This window comes from Rutidosis leptorrhynchoides, chromosome 10 (assembly GCF_046630445.1).
Source record: "Rutidosis leptorrhynchoides isolate AG116_Rl617_1_P2 chromosome 10, CSIRO_AGI_Rlap_v1, whole genome shotgun sequence".
NCBI classification, from domain to species: domain Eukaryota; kingdom Viridiplantae; phylum Streptophyta; class Magnoliopsida; order Asterales; family Asteraceae; genus Rutidosis; species Rutidosis leptorrhynchoides.
The window spans coordinates 8,585,185-8,602,285 of NC_092342.1; the positions used below are offsets into that span (position 1 = coordinate 8,585,185).

The following is a 17,101-nucleotide window of genomic DNA, read 5'->3' on the forward strand; positions in this document are numbered from 1 at the left end:
ATACTTGGCTACTTGATACATGCTTCCGCACTCTTTGATTTCTTGATTGGAGTCAACCATGCATGCATACGCTAGGGATAGCACTTTTGGATTTAAACCTTGGTCTACATATTTACGCTATTTATAGCAACTGTGATTTAAACTAATTATGTCGCTAAATATTTCATTCGTACTTTATAACTTTTGTAAACTTAAACTTGTTGTCGATCCGCTTGTTAAACTAAACTTTGCAAGTCTTGTACTTTTCAAATGAATGCGACATAATTTTGGTCAAACGAGTCTCATATAGGGACTACGACCACGTAACGGGACCTCAGTTAGCGGCGCCGTCAATGACGATTTTGGTCGGGTCGCTACAAGTCTGTCAACTTAATTGAAACAAAATCTACAGAGAACCTATAGATAAACCTTACTGGACACGATACGATGAATCAGATGCGACAAAAAGGTTTTACCTTTTAATTGAGAACACCGGGGAGTCGGCATTCACAACTTCTTATCGGTATTCTGGCTTACTTTCGGGTTGACACAATAAGACCTTTTGTAGCGGTCCAAAGAAACACCACACTTGGCTTATGTGGCAAAAAGAAACACCAACTTTTATCCGTATCAAGGCGTTTCTTTGAGGCATTTCTTTGATGTGCATTTGATTCCAACACCAAAAGAAACACACGTCTATCGTTTTTTTCTTTTTTTTTATTATTTTGAAAATATTTTTTACTCCCTTTTAATACTTAACCCAATTTTATTTTAACACATCATCACAATACTTCTAACCAACATCAAAAATCAACACCACTACTACTCCATTAAAAAAAAACATGTCCTATTCATCAAAAAAGTACAAAAAGCAAGAAACACGAGTAAAAAATTGGTATCACCATTACAAATGTTCTAAAAGATGCTTGCCTTTTTGACTTAAGACCCTGAAAAAACTCAGTATCCTTCACTGTCTTAATTCTCCGCTTTAGCTTCTCAGGACACTAAAAAATCAATGACTATTCAGTCTAATCATGTTGATGTCTTCACAACGGATAATATTTGGGAAGATAATTTGTAGAATATATGCTGCAATTTTTCAGTTGTAGAATATATGCTACATTCCCATTTACTCGATACCATAATAACAATCAAAATCACAACCCAAATTTATACTTCTCAAACACAAGATATGTTTCAAAACTTACTAGAATCTCAAATATATTCATCGGGGTCATATTCCCGAAACACTATAAATTTTTCATCAAATCTACTTGTTGCTAAACCATTTTCGTTACCGCCCAACGACCCACAGACCCAAATACATATGAATATGTTTAACCAAGCTCAACAACAATGCGGTTTCGGGTATTCCGCCATAACTTTATTTTCAAACACCTTTTCAAACACCGTCATTCGAAGAGGTTGTAAAGAAACCCACCCCAAAGAAGCCGAACCAGAACAACCCCAACAAGATACGGAAAGATAAAATAAAAAAGCATTGTGAACCACCGAGGAAAGTCGTATTTTCTCGGAGCGTTGGGTTGACAGTACTGAATATAGAGCTATAGGAATTACGAAACTAAAACTGAAGTATTAGGTAAAGTTCAACTAGAGCAAATTGACAAGAAACGTAATAGTAACGAATTTAAAATGCAAGGTATATAATAATAATTTCTGGCTTTTAATATAATTACATCACTTATTATCAAGTTATACGATCACATCGCTTCATTAGACGAAAAGTTAACTAACAAAAATCCTGATTACAACTTTAAATAAAATGGTTCATCTACACAACAAATTATTTGTAAAGAATTAGGATACCCATTATAGGCCATAGTACACCACAAGCCCTTTTTTATTATTCACCAACATACACATTAACAACACCTTACTTACAAAACCAAACAAAGAATATACAATCACCCCCATCACTTTAAAAAATTAAAAATAAAAATAAATAAAATAATAGACAAAACAATCAGCCATAGCTATAAGTCTATAACTAACCATGTGGGGATGAAGGTAATTGAGGTTCAGAGATGGTTCTTTTCAGAGGTGAATGGGGAGATGGTGGTAATGGTGATGAGATCGACCCGGATAATGTTCTAGAAAGTCCCGGATTAACTTCCGTAAGTTGTTCAATACCCTCATCCAAATAAACGACATCTTGCATTGTTAGTTGATGGTATTCAACTATTTCTCTCAAAAAGCGATTCTCACGTGAATATACAGAATTCTCATTAGCCAAACGAGCCTTCTCTGCCAACAGTGACTCAAGCTGAAGACGTATCTGATCACACAAATCATATTTGAAACATTAAAGATTTAAAAAGACTAGTATAGTTCAGTCATACCCGAGTTTTGACCCATTACCCAACCCGGCCGTTTTGCCACATTCAGAAAAGACATAATGTACATACAAGGAGATGATCCAATACCATGTCATCGTCTGTAGGATGGTCTCCTTTTTCAATAGCCTCACGAAGCATCTTATTTTCTTCCTCTAGCTGAGAACTTCTTTCTTTTGCAAAAGCTAAATCTGCTTTCAGAGTTTTCAGCTCACGTAAAAGTAGTTTCGCCTTAGCAGCTGTTGCAATTGCCACCTGTCACCCAAACAAAAAGAAACAATGTATTTCACGGGAAAGGATACATGCTAAAACACAACACATGATGGCCATTTTATAAATAAATCTAATAAAATTCCATTTACAAGTCAGACAGAATCATGTACTGTAGTAATTTTCTCTTCGATTGTAATTATCATTAGTAAATACCACCATGATGGTCATTTTTATGTTAAGTTTATGGATAAACGAACATATTAACTTTTCATGAAACTTCTACTTGCCCAAAATAAGTGTCCACTTGACATGTAAGCATTGGCGGAACCAGAATTTTTTTTAACCGGGGGCAAAAAGTTTTTTTTTAAAGCGTAGCAATAATTTATGGCAATATATGGAGGCTTTTTGGCAAAATATGGAGGTTTTTTGGAGGCTTTTGGGGCAAAATATGGAAACTTTTGGGGGAAAAAAAATCCACCGCAAATAAAAAAATTCAAAATTTTTGCACTAAAAATTTTAATTCCACTGCCTAGTTTCGCCTCTGCATGTAAGACAAGCTTTAGTTTTCCCTATATTTTGCTTTACTAACAGAATGATGTGCAATTATGATGTATGCCAGTAAGTAATTAGTATATACCGAGGTGTGCATTTTGAGCACGGGATGAAAATTATTAGAAGAAAATTCCCTAAATATATATGTTAACCACAAATACTAAATTACACATTTGCCACCTTACGTCGCGAGATGCCTTGATTTGATTTTCTTGGTTTGCCTGTTCTTGTTTAGATAGCTTTTTAGGTTCCTGCGATTGACTCTGCGTGTCAGAAAACTGATTATGCTGGTCATGCGTTTCTTTTCTTCTGTTCTGCAGTTTGCGAGTTTCTTGGATGATGTCTTGTTTTTTCTTATCCACAATGGTACGTCCTTCCTAAGCAATATCACAAAATAAAAATTGATCACTTATAAACTCAAAAAACTCTTCAGTTTCTAATGGCTATTCAGCAAAGATACAAATCATAACTTTCGATCCACGAAATTTACCCCTAACGCATTTCCAATGCTGTCACCGATTTGATTAAGTGAAGACGCGAGTCTATCCAAACCCTTCCTTAATTTTGGATTATCCATCTTTCTAGAATTCTCAAAAGACTCGTACCGATGCTCAACCTAAAGATCAAAACAAATCAAGCACCAAGGTTAACTAGCCAAGAGAGTATTATATATTATATATTACTATTAAACAATAAATAATCCAAATCTTCATGTCATGACATATAAAAGATCCAGGAGTTTTCCCATATTTTGATATTCATCATATCAAATTCCGACCATCGTTTGCATTATAAAGGTAACATATACCTGGTTGCTTGTTGAAACTGTTTCCGTCTTCACATTGATAGGAGTATTAAAATGTCGTGGAGCATCATCGTCATCAAGAATCGATTTAGCCTTCCTTGCTAAGACACCCCAAAATCCTCCCGGTTCATTCGTACTTCGCATCGATGTATAATCGTAGGTGGCAGAACCCTGCATAACCAGGTATCTCATCTGATCAGCATAAACAAAAACACTATTCTCTAACTCAGCTATGTGGGATTGGGTTTTGTTGTTGTTGTTGTTGTACTATTCTCTAACTCTCTCTCATCTTGCATCCGCGTATGTCTAAATTTTATTTTCGACTGATTCCAAAGATAACTAACATCCATAATCTATACATATGATCCAACGCCATATAACAACTTCAGTTAATGAAAAGCTTTACACTAGAATTTGAAAATAACCTTTTAGGACATTACTAATTGTTTGTACTATTATTATATAAGAAAATGCTAACAACAGCCCGCTGTCATTAAGAAGCATAAAAAAATTGTACACGACTGTTAAATTTGACTTTAATGTGACGGTTATTGATTTGTACAAGTTTTTTAAGCACCTTAACAACAGCCCTAAGGGCTGTCGTTAGCATTTAATTACTGTTAGGGGGAAGTGTATAAAAATGTACTATTAAACTTAACCCAAACTTCTATCATATGTTACAAGTATTAAACTTTATATAAGTTTCTATGGCATGTAACAATCTTAGAGCCCTGTAATGTGGCATTAGTTTTGGTTAAATGGCTACATATATGGCCAAGTCAATAAAAAACTGGTTACCTCATGAAGAATAGCAGTAACTTGAAACTTTGATACATACAACAGACTTGAGCAAATGCAGTTTCAAACACTTAACCTTATTATTATCATACTAACAGTTAGGGCTCCTAAGTATGGATAATTACGCATACATAATACTCTATCCAATACGTGTATACATAGATAAATCAAAAAAACTCAATTAAACTAACAGCGTCGACATATATAACAACCGAAAATTAGAATTTAACTATACATAATTGAAGTAAAATGATAAAGGATCATAATCAGAAAACCTTAGATCGATCATTAAACGACGAGTGAAATGACAAGGTTGCATAAGCGGACGAAACAGAAGAATCACGGTGATCGGAAGAAGCTCTGATCGCCTGAGCAGCGAGTGATGACGACGGAGCTGCGGCGGTGAAGGCGGTGGTTGTGTCATCAGCGTTTGGAGAACGGTTAATTTCTTCTTTGAATGTAGAAGATCTAGGAATGCCTTGGCGTCTACGGTACGCCATTTAAGAAATTAAATTAAATAATATTAATAATTGATAATTGGATTGAAACTGATGAGATTTATTAGCAGGAAGATGACCGCCAGGCAAATGGGCAGTTATGACCGGGAAAATGTGACCGGAGATTTGGAAGCAGGTTATAACACCCTTTTACGTTTTTAAATTTATCGACCCCCAAACTACTCCATATTTTACAATAATAAAATATTTAATTTAATTTAATTTCACTCAACCTAGGTTATTTTAATTGAGTGTTATTATTTTTTTTTTTTAAGGACTTATGCTTAACTGGCAATTTGTATTGATCTAATCAGATTTCAGAAGGCTCTCTCGTATACCGCAGACTACCTTTAATTATATTATTTTGTTTTAGGTTTGTTAATTTATTCGGTTTGCTAAGCAAAGGTAGCTTGTTATTAGTTGGATCCATGATGTCCAAAACTTTTTTGGAATATATTCCCATTTTATGTATGTAATTATAAAATTAAACGAAGGAAATTACTCAATTAGATTTCCATTAGCTAATCATAACTTTCATTCGTGAAACAACATTACCAATATGGATATCAGCTTATAATCTCAAGTCATCAATATATCACTATATTTTATTAAATCAAATATCAATAAAATAAAAATATACGAGCAATAATTTCATTTTTAACATCAAGTTTTTATTAGTACAAAAAGTAAACTACAACCTAAGGCTCAAATCTTTAGTATCATACGACTTGCTACCAGTTTCTTCCTTATTCATCTTGCCTAAATTTGATTGCAAGAACCTTAAGTCCAATGCAAATCTTGATGATACACAAGGTTGCAGCCACTTAGGGATCGTTGTGGAAGTAACGTTCGGACCCATACACCGATCAGAATAACTCCTTATCATTCCATTTCTACTGCTTTCATCTCTATTGTTCGATACTTGACCATAAGAATTAAACCACATTTGGTTAGATGGAATTTGTAGGTGTTTAACAGTCTCAATAGTTGCTATTTGATGGTTTTGTGAAGCGTTTTGGAGTTTTCGTTTGGCGACCATTTGAGCTGTTGGACCTAAGCCTTTGGCAAATTGCATAAGACTTTGACTATAGCTATGCTCCTGTTGATTTAACTGCAATGAGACCAAATATAAAGTTAAAGGATTTTTTTTTTCCAAGGTTTATGATGTTCTGCCTGTTGATTTAACTGCAATGAAGACAACTTTTTATAAATGTTCAGCCTTGAAAGTTTTAATATATACAGTTAGGTAGGTGATCCGTACACCACATTTTAGCCGTACACCTCTAAATGTGCTTTAAAATGTTGTACTGTACAATACTATACTTTAAAATGTCGACTTACGTGGATTAATGATTTTGGGCATTTTTCGTTGTTGAGATTCAAGAAAGGTTTATAAGTTGATCTTCGGTCTGCTTCAATAGAATCACATCTATTACCTGTTGTGTAGCATATATCACATATAAGCTTACAGTATTGAACCTCCAAATGAAATACAGTTTTGACTTTTGAGGTCAACTTTTTTTTTTTTTTTTTTTTTTGTGAAATCAAAATCTGATGTGATCTTTTTGAACAGTCCTAAATCTCATTGTATTTTGCTTGTAGTTTTTGGTATAGGGTCTCAAGCAATTGTATAATTTCATTGAAAACGAAATTAGTCGAAGGAAATTTTGAAATAAAAGTTAGCACATATGACCTCAAAAGTCTGACATTTATGTTCTGTTAATTCATTTCGAGTAAAGTGGTACTGTTATCTAAGAATGCATCAGTAGTTGCAATACTACTCTTTTCGGAAGTTTTTAAGAACGATTTGCAGTTGAACTCATTAGTTTCATCTTGTGATCTCCTGCAAGATCTTCGCCTATTCCCCGAAAATTCTGACTCAAAGTTTTCTGGATTTGTTTTCAAAACATGAAAAACCCTCTTGGCCAGTTTGTCTATTCCATGAGCCTGTAAAATCGAGTTTCGCAAGACGATCTTCCAAAAAAATGCATCTAAATGTCAGATTCATTAATGAATTCGTACCTGTCTGAAAAAAATAGTACCCGAAGAATTAAAATGCATCGCATTCCCTGGTATTAGAAATACATCATGCTGCATGCAACCAATTTTCCCGAAAGTATTAAAAATATATAACGGAATTGATCTTATATCGTTCTTTTTTGGATAATAATTAAGAGAGATACCTCAAATTGTTCAAGGGAAGTATACATTCCTTCATGAAGTTTAGCTCTCATGGTTCCAAAATCCATTGGCTCCTCAATGATTTCATAGTAGTCTGCAACCTTTTTAATATTCACAAAAACTCGAATCAGTTTTTGTAAAGCGGTTTGATCAAATAACATCATGAATAAAAAGCACAAACCTCTTCAGGGTCAACTGGTTCAGCAAATATTTCATATATATCCTTCCTGAATTATGACAAAAATGATCTTAATATAAGATCGTTAATGATCTATTACATACTTTATCATATCATGTAGTAAAGATATTATATAACTGATTATTCAACAAACCTTTGTAATGTATCGATAATCAGCTCTAATGTCTGCTTATCAGGCAACGATGATTGAGTGACGAATGGCTCACCCAATGGTTCGTCTAAGGTTGCATCAGTCCTTGCGTTCTCTATAGGCTCTATGATAAGCGTTTTATCTTTGTAACGAATAAACAAGAAACAGTATGAAATAATTCATGTCAAATGCGACGTTATATGAATGCAAGTTCGTCGAAATGTTCATACTTGACTTACCACCTTTGCTTGACCGATCATCTTTAGTTAGTTTCTTTTCCACCTGAAGATCAAAAAAGGATTTTTAGTTTGATAATGAATCACACATTTTTGCATTACCTTGTTGTACAGTATAACTATTTAATGCATAACTTTGATGAATTTATCAATTTGCACGTTGAACATATCATTAACCTTATAAAACTCAAACCATGAGGACGAGGAATATTGTAAAAAAGTTTTGGGACTGGGAGTGCAATTTCATGCAAACCACGAGGAGAGCCGTGCAATTTTGTCTAAATAAAATAGCCCAAAATTACAAAGTTAGAGAGCACTGGGAGTGGTGACTGAGGTCACTTGGTATGTCAGACCTGACTTGCTGAGTCAGAAAAAGTGAGGAGTGGTGACCTATGTCAGTTGAGGTATGTCACTTATTAAAATAATATTATTTTTGTATATGAATATGCCTCAAAACACGTCGTGGGAGAGACTGACATGGGGTAAATGGAGGTGACTGACATGGGGTAAACGGATGTGGGGAGTGGAAAATTTGGTGACTAGGTGTGGGACGGAGGGGGGGACGAGCCTCCACTCCCCTTGCTCTTAAGATTGCACCTTTTGCTTGGATGATGAAGCTTCATGGTGCCTTCTCCTGAGGCTAGCCCTGGTACGTGAAGGTGGACCTCGTAGCTCGTCTTCCCTCAATGACCTGAACCGGCTCTGCTGCTGCTGAGCCTTTCTGGTGCCTGAAGGTTCAGCACCCGATTTTGCAGGACTTTTTCGCTTTCTTTTGTTGCTACTTTCTTCATCTCTTAGCATTCTCCTGCTCTATTACTATAAATACTGAAAATGTTAGTAGTAAAAATCCCTTAATGTTAACTGAAGTAAAACTTACTTGTGAATGAAATCAAACAGTTTTGTTGATACGAACTTGATTGAGATAGTATAACAAAAAATGAATCATAATGCAACAACAGAAAAATGATCAGATTAAAAGGATTGCAGCTTACTATATTGAGGTGTCTCAATTAATGAGACACAACTGTACGTTAACCATATATATTTGGTTACAATCTTTTATTTGTTTGGTTTCCATACTTGGTTCATGACTTTCTGATACAACAAAATTAATTTCTTACGAACTAACAAGCATTTTGTAAGGAAAAAATGATCTTTTCCCATATTCTTTATACTAAAATAAGTAAATAATTTATATTAATTGTGTATGGATTCAAATATAATATAAAAGGCTTTAATCAAAGATTAATTATTTAACAATTGCGAATACTAATTTTGGTAAAGCCACTTATCACGAAATATTTTGTAATAAATTTCTAGAAGGGGAAGAAAAGTTATGTGCTCTTGTTATAAAAGGTAGAAATAATCCTAAATGATCCTAATAATTTATTTATTTATTGCTCAATATATAAAAACTGTCAAATTCTATGTTGAAATTTTCCAATCCAAATTTACCCAATAATTCTTTTCATAAATGACCATTATCATTCAAACATGTCTTTAATAACATGATTACAACCTCCAAAAGTTGATATCATATCACAACATGACAACATTTGTTATATATGCACAGGATTAGTTTTGTTATATTCCTCTCATTTTTGAGATTAAAACAGTAAGTCAAAACTCAAGGTTAAGTCACGTAAGTGATACTGTATTATGCCAATTAGGGCTGTTACCAGGGCCGGCCCTAGGGTAGGGTTAAAGGGGCGACCGCATCGGCGTCACATTTTAAGGGGCATCAAATCTGGAGTTCTGAGTTTTTTTTCAGTGCAGTTGAGTTTTTTTTTTTTTTTTTTTTTTTTTTTTTTTGGTAAGTTCGGAGGAGAAATTTGATGGAGGAAGGGAGAGGATGAAGGAAAAGCCAAAAGTTGAAAAGAGAAAAAATCTTTTGTTTTTTGATATTGTAGTTTTTTTTCCATTGTCAGATGTGTTAAGTTTATTAAAATCTAATATATCGTACAACACATATAGCATATTGTACAATCACGTATGGATTTTGAAACTCTAGTCCAACGATAGAGGTGCTATAATAATGTGAATTCATAAAATAAGTTTACTGATTTCTTAATATAATACTCCATAGTACTACTTGATTTTTATATTTTCTTTAATTTAATTATTTCTACAAGGAACAAAATACCTTTTTTAAAGTCTTATTTTATTGATGTGTCACACACAAATTTTTGTATAGTATAAAAATAAATATTTTTAAGATGCCAATGTTTGAGAAAATGTTTAAGAATAAAAACGTAAAGTTGATTGTCTTTTTTAAGGTAGACAATTATTTTGAATCAAAAGAAAAATAAAATTATAGACATATATTTCTGGATAGATCGAGTAATAGTCTAATAATTTAGACACATGTTACATTAACTTGATTTATTTTTTTTTACAATTTACGCATTAATTAAATCATGTATGAAAAGAAAAAGACTATAAAGATTTTAACTAGACTCGAAGTCATTACTTTTATATTAGTTTATCTCTTCAAATTGTCACACTAATTTAATTATAAAAAAAATTAACTTGAAAATGAGTTATATAAGTCGATTAGCTTTCGAGGACTTGTTTATAAATAGAATAGGGGGCATTATTTGATCGTTTTGCCCCGGACAACAGAACACTCAGGATCGACCCTGACTGTTACCGAACCGAGCTTTTAACGAGTTATTCGAGTTCGAACTCGTTTATTCCGAGTTCAAGCTTTAACGAGTTCGGGTAATCAAGCCCCCCGAGCTTTAATTATGTGCAGGTCATCTCTACAACTCAAATCATGTTTCGATTATAGAACAAAATCATTTCCTGCAGCAATGCGTGACCTGTTTGACCACTCGTTATATGAAATTATGAATCTCAAATATACTAATGTCATTATCATATGCTCTTAGGGTATATATTGATAGGTCCATTACATTTGTGCATTACATTTGTGCATTGATAAATTGTATCCTAGAAGTTGTTTATTGTTAATGCATAAAAGCAAGCTGTGATTTATAAAAAATTGAGGTTGCTTTATCATTCTCCTAATATAATTAGTGTAGTTTGGATGTGAGAGTTGTTTATTAAAAATAATGAATAAAGACTCTCTCCGTTCCATATTAAATGTTCTAAGATAAAAAACACAAAGTTTAAAGAAATGTTATAAAAGTATTGTACATTCTGTTTACTTTTCAATTTTGCCCTTAAATTTTGATTCTTTTTTAATTCTATTCATATACATCAAGTGAATAATAGAACTTAAGTTTCTTATTTTCTTTCTATTTATGAAATTAAAAATTAATTTGAGCTATTTTAAAAATAAAATACCGGAGAATAAATTAAGAAATAATTAATGTTAGAAATAAATGTGTGCACTGTGTTACGTAAAAATAAGTCAGATTAATAAAAAAATGAGGTTAAAGTCAAAAAGGTGCATCTTATCTACCTCTTTATTTTCTGAGGTTTCAAGAACACACATATTATCATTCCTTCGTCCCTAATCTAGGCCACAATTGCAACAAAAAAACGCCCAATTTCCGTTGATTAAGCTAACTTCATTTTGATTACCTCAATAATCACTCTCCAAATTCTTAAACCTTTAGTTCCCCTCAAAATCGATTCTATAATCATCATCGTTTCCACTTTTAATCAGCGTAATCCCCTAATTATTGCGCTTTTCCAATTATGTAATTAAATGTGTTTATTAATCATTAATCATTTTCATTTACTGTTAATTTTACTCCAAGGTAAACATTTTTCGATTTTAGGGTTCTTCGATATTTCATTTCTGTATGATTATGTTTTACTGATGATTTGTGTATTAATTTGATTTCAGGATATAAAGTTGACGATCGGATTCTGTGGAGTTGAAACTCACTGTTAATTTTAATTTTCTGGTAATAATATATTATGGATCCCTAAAAATTCTTTGCCCAAAAAAAAATAAAAAAAAAAATATTATGGATCCCTATTTTTTTTTTATCTGCATATAATTAGGGTTAGATTATACAGTAAAAGTTTGTAACTTTTTTTTTTTTTTTTTAGGTTAATGTTGTTCTATAGTTTAGTCCTCTTTTGACATAATCATAGTGACAAAACATTGCTGCTAAATAGTGATCAGCTTTCAGTTGTACTTCACAGATTAGACACTTTTAACATAATTGCATATTTTTACAGCTCATTGACTTAAGTTTCGAAAAGCTGAAACACTCAGTTTATAATGGAAACTTTGGGTTATGGGTTGTAAAAACCCGTATGCTAACTTTTTAGCTCGTCCAAATATCAGTTTTTAATAAGCTTGTAGGACAAGCACCCCCTTAATACTGAGAAAGATTATGTTGCTAACAGGTGTCATTTTTGTGCGTCGTAATGAATTGGGCATAATCGAAATCCTGTAACATGATCTGTGTCGGCATCTGAACGAATAATACGTTAAGACGTATCATAATGCACTGTTTTCTTGATGCCTTTATTCAATCATTCCACTATATATATGTATGTGTTGCTCCTTATCGTTCTGGTTGTAATTTGCAGACATGAATGACTTACTTGTTGAGCCTTTCGAGCCACCAGGTGTATGTGCATTATGCCATAGAACGCTTTCATCAGAGAATGAACCTACGGACCTTGAATCGTTAAGTATGTGTGGGGATTGTAAGTTTCTGTTTTTAGAAGAAAACGGCACCCCGTCGTCAAGTGTTCCACGTAATCCTCCTAGAATAAGACGAACAAGATATGGTAATAGTTCAGAGTCAATCGAAGATATGTTTTCACAACAGTTTTCAACCATGATAAATCTTGCTAGACACAACACAAATACTGTTTCCGATACAAGTTCTCGAACGACTCCTAACAATTCTAGAAGATGGAGACGAGTTGTTTCTGATACCGAAAGTGACGGATTTGATTCTGTTTATGCCGAAAGTGACGTTATTTCGTATGAAAATTACGAAGACGATTCAGATGCTTCTGTTGATGTTCATAGCTTTCTTGGTGCTAATTCGGATACGGATACGGATATTGACCCGATGCACGCGGGTCTGAATCAATGGAGTTCTGATGAAGAAGATGAATGGGAAGAGGTTGAAGACGGTGACAACAATGAAAACACTCTTGGTTCGTTGATAGCGAGAGTTCAACTTCAACGATATGGTCGATCGACTGAAATTGAAGGTGCGATTCGTGTAAGAATCAGCGAAAGAAGAGGGGTTAATGGGCTAAACCCGTTTGTGGGACATTCGGGTGATTATCTTGATTCTAGAAGCTTTGAAGAACTATTAGAACGGTTAGCCGAAACGGATAATTCAAGACGTGGTGCACCGCCTGCGTCTATATCGTTTGTGAATAATCTTGACCTTGTGGTGATTAATGAAAAAGATCATTGTGGTTTATCGTGTGCCATTTGTAAGGACTCGTTGATTGTTGGTACCGTGGTTAACCGGCTTCCTTGTCTTCATCTTTACCACCCTTCGTGTATTAAACCATGGTTAAGTGCACGAAACTCTTGCCCGTTGTGTCGGTTTGAGCTTCCAACCGATGATGTGGAGTATGAGAACCGGAAACGGGTTATTAGCGATGGAAATGTGGTTCGAGAAGATGAAGTGCAAGAGGAAGATGGTTCGTTTGAAGAGCATGAAGGTTTAGAAATTGTGAATGATAATGGTGGAAGAGGAAGAGGAAGGTGGTTGTTTGTGGCTGCACCGCTAGTGAGCTTAGTAGGGATTGGTCTTGCTTTGTGGTTGGGTAACCGAGGAGCGGTTATGGGTTCGGTTTCATGTGTGACTAGTCAAAGGGGGAATAGAACCAGGAGATGGTGGGGTCTTTTTTAGTTAAGTTAAAGCTATGGGGCTGATAATGAGACTGTGGAATTGGTTTCTTTGTTTTGTTTTGTTATTGTTATGTTATGGTTGTTTTAATGCAACTGTTTAAAAGATGAATGAATGGTTGAAAGGATTTTGAGTTAGCATTTGCACATAGTTCTGCTTATGTAATGGATCTTGATGATTGGTTTTGTTGCTTTTGGATTAGTTCTTGAAACTTGTTTGTGTTTGTAATGAGTTGATCAAGTCAGCCAAGCTTTGTCCTAAAGACTAAAAGCCCAAGGTTGATCCATTTCTGAATACAAAATACTTTTAAGTGGTCATTTTGACCCATTTAAATATGAAATTCTGGTTTAATTTACATTTCTATTTCTACTAGGGATGAAAGGCATCCTATTTCTCAAGGATTCTGTTGGAGTGATACGGGCATGCCTTAAGCCTCTCAGTTTAATCCAAAGCACACTAGGTTGTATTGATGGTGTGTGAAGAGTTTTCTCCTAACGCGTGTGTGGGTGACAAATAAGAGCATTCGATGTCGATATCTTTTGTTAAAAAAAAATGATAAAAGGAAATATATTGAAAGCGGTTCAAAACAGTACTTTATGGTTTATACCTTTTTTGAGTATATTTTACTCAAAAAAAATTTTTTATTGCATCAATCTCTTCTAAACATTAAAAGAGAACCATTTGGGGTATTAGCTAACAAAAAAAACTAGATTAGGTAATCATCCAGTTAAATGACTAAAATACCCTCATATTTAATTGTAATCTACAAAAGTACCATTCAATTAACCTCATGACAGTTGAATCAGAAAACCTAATAGTTCCTTCAATTTCTCTCTGACGATCTTTCCCATTACAAAACATCATCCGTAATCTATTCTCAATCTGGCACGAACCCTAAATCACCTTCAATACCTTCGATCGAAATCAAGTTTAATACGGCTAGCGATCACCGCCGATTTGTAACAATAAAATCATCCAGTGTGCGCACCTCTTGTGGATTACTACTGGAAGTGAAATTCAATTCAAAATCGTCCAGTTTCATAGATTTTAAACCCTATCTCAATTCATACATCAAAAACTCTAAAAGGATATCATGTAAAAAGGGTAAGAATTTATTTCAATTAGGGCTTTTATTTTAGTTTTCTAACTCGATTATGACTGTTTATTATTATTATATCGATCATCAACGTTTATATATGATGTTTGGATCTTAAATATTATACCAATTCTCGTATGGATACTAATTCTCCGAATAACAACTGGAGCTTACAGCAAGGCCTCCTTGCTGTTATTTTTGTGTCACACGGGAATTCAACGAGGTCTTGATTCATTATGAATGAGGGAAATTTGTACATAAGTTTTTTTTCCATGTTTGTATTTCTCTTACTTTTCCTAATTACTTGCAGGCCACAATATTCAAGTAAAAACAGTGTACCATTCAAGCAAGAGGTTTGGGTCAAAATAGTGGAGTATTTGAGTGTTGTCCAATGCATGAAGGGTTGAGATGGCTTGAAATAAAACACATTTTTTATTGTTTTAAAAAGGTTAGTGTTCTTTATACGATTACAATAACTATACTATCATAGGACCAATAGTACTTCTGTTATATATAAACTAATTAGATGACTCATTTGAGGGTAAACAAATTGCAGTACCCTCCTCAATCTAACGATTATTAAATGGAATGAAGAATAAAATAAGGCCAATTGTCCAATTGTGTTTTGAGAGGACAAAATTACATTTTAAACATCACTTGACTAAACCTTGTACTAATTGACTACCTTGATTATGTGGAATGTAACTCTTGAAGAATAAGCTTACGTTTAATGAAGCCTCAACTACAAACAAGAACTAAACCTTGAGGCAACTTTGGCCAGGTAATAGTCAATATCTTACTCAAGATTTTGAGAATATGTCTTCATAAATTATAGAAACTTGATTAAAATGTCATCACAGCTAACATGTTGTTGACAATAACGCATATAATCGACTTTAATAGTTTATACTTTGATATCTGAGGTTACGAGGTAGTCTATTTTATTTGGCAGTCTCCTATCCCCAACAGGAACTTCGAGCTGATCCGGCCAATGACTTCATATGGACCAAGACAAGTTTCCTTATGATGGAGGGATTTGCATTTTTAGTCTTTTTAATTGTGAACATATTTTGCATTAAAAGATGCTAGCTGCATTTTATTATATTTTATTTGTGTCGCGTTTTTTTTTTACAGGTGCCATCTACTCCGTCTACGCCTGATAATACTTATTTTGATGTGTGCATTCCATAAATCTCACATTATCTTTCTTACTAAATGGGCTAAAAGATGAAAATGTGTGGATAACATAAAGTATATCCCCAGTTTTTAGGAGATGTGGCGAGTCTAAAGTATTATAGTAATCGTTGTATTCATGTGACTTATTAATTCTCTATGTTATATATACTTTTGTAGCAATAATTAAAAATCAGAGACCCATTCAGTCTAATATCAAGACCCCTAGAAACAAGAAGGCAAAGATGTCTTCTTTTATGAATATATAACCTGCAAGGAGCTTTCCAAGTCTTTTTTTACCGTGGCTTGTAAGTGACTTTTCGCTATCAGAGTTGTATCATGTTGAAAACATAGTTTTTATCCTTTTTATGTATTTGGTATTGTTAATAACATTTAACATATGGTGTTGGGTCTCAAGTAGCCGCAACACAGTCTTAGTACAAAACTTTTGCTAAGACAGCTGAAAACAAGTCAAGCCAGAAAAGTCCACCTCTACATCGGATGGTGCTCATTCGTACACATCTTGCAATCGGTATACCTTTATTACCGTGTAACATATTCTTTTGATAATTGTAACTAAAAATGTTGGATTATATACAGTGTATAAATCTAATATTAAATTGTGTGTTATAACATCAACAATTGTGTGTCATTGATGTAAAATATTTTGTTACTAGTTACTACATTGTACGTTGCTATGTATTGTGTTGCAACACTTCACAAGAACACAAGTGTCAAAAGTAACTTGAATAATAGACAATGATCCATAATAATCAGCATCTTACAAGTGATTATAAACAATGTTACTAGGTTAAGATCCGCGAATTCGCGGGATCACATAAGAAATATTATTATAACGGAGTAATCATTAGGAAATACGGAGTAATATATATGGCTCATTTTATTACATGAAATGAATAACCTTTAGATATATAGAAATGCCAACTACAATATATTCAAACATATTATAACAGCATTTTAATTTATCTCTATCATTTCACTCGTTTTATGCTTCAGGCTTTGTATCTACTTGGATGAGGTTGAACATTAATTAAAATCACAAGTGACAACAAGTAATGTA

General features: G+C 33.6%; 2 protein-coding genes and 1 long non-coding RNA gene across 4 annotated transcripts; 2 read left to right on the plus strand and 1 right to left on the minus strand.

The window, feature by feature from the left end:
- Positions 1–1,746: 1,746 nt before the first annotated feature.
- On the minus strand, positions 1,747–5,306 carry LOC139873520 (uncharacterized). Of its 2 annotated transcripts, none has more exons than XM_071861448.1 (6): positions 4,977–5,306; positions 3,907–4,074; positions 3,589–3,714; positions 3,284–3,475; positions 2,424–2,588; positions 1,747–2,275 (listed from the first exon to the last, which is right to left on the minus strand). In XM_071861448.1, the coding sequence occupies exons 1-6, from the start codon at positions 5,199–5,201 to the stop codon at positions 1,988–1,990; spliced, it is 1,164 nt and encodes a 387-aa protein (XP_071717549.1). In that variant the 5' UTR covers positions 5,202–5,306; the 3' UTR covers positions 1,747–1,987. The 2 variants fall into 2 exon arrangements, with proteins under 2 accessions (XP_071717549.1, XP_071717548.1); XM_071861447.1 differs by having other exon boundaries at positions 2,406–2,588.
- Positions 5,307–11,632: 6,326 nt separating this feature from the next.
- LOC139873081 (uncharacterized) lies at positions 11,633–12,550 on the plus strand. Its single transcript, XR_011767263.1, has 3 exons — positions 11,633–11,672; positions 11,762–11,822; positions 12,460–12,550. It is a non-coding gene; the product is annotated as an uncharacterized lncRNA (long non-coding RNA).
- A 16-nt stretch (positions 12,551–12,566) lies between these two features.
- LOC139870003 (uncharacterized) lies at positions 12,567–13,807 on the plus strand. The gene has a single exon (XM_071857858.1). The coding sequence runs from the start codon at positions 12,567–12,569 to the stop codon at positions 13,752–13,754; it is 1,188 nt and encodes a 395-aa protein (XP_071713959.1). The 3' UTR covers positions 13,755–13,807.
- Positions 13,808–17,101: the final 3,294 nt, after the last annotated feature.

Coding starts and splice junctions, on each gene's coding strand:
- LOC139873520 (XM_071861447.1), bottom strand. CDS start 5,201: ATGGCGTACCGTAGACGCCAAGGCATTCCTAGATCTTCTACATTCAAA. Junction 4,075..4,976: donor CGTTTAATGATCGATCTAAG/GTTTTCTGATTA, acceptor CTGGTTATGCAG/GGTTCTGCCACCTACGATTA. Junction 2,276..2,405: donor TGGTATTGGATCATCTCCTT/GTATGTACATTA, acceptor TTGTGTGATCAG/ATACGTCTTCAGCTTGAGTC.
- LOC139870003 (XM_071857858.1), top strand. CDS start 12,567: ATGTGTGGGGATTGTAAGTTTCTGTTTTTAGAAGAAAACGGCACCCCG.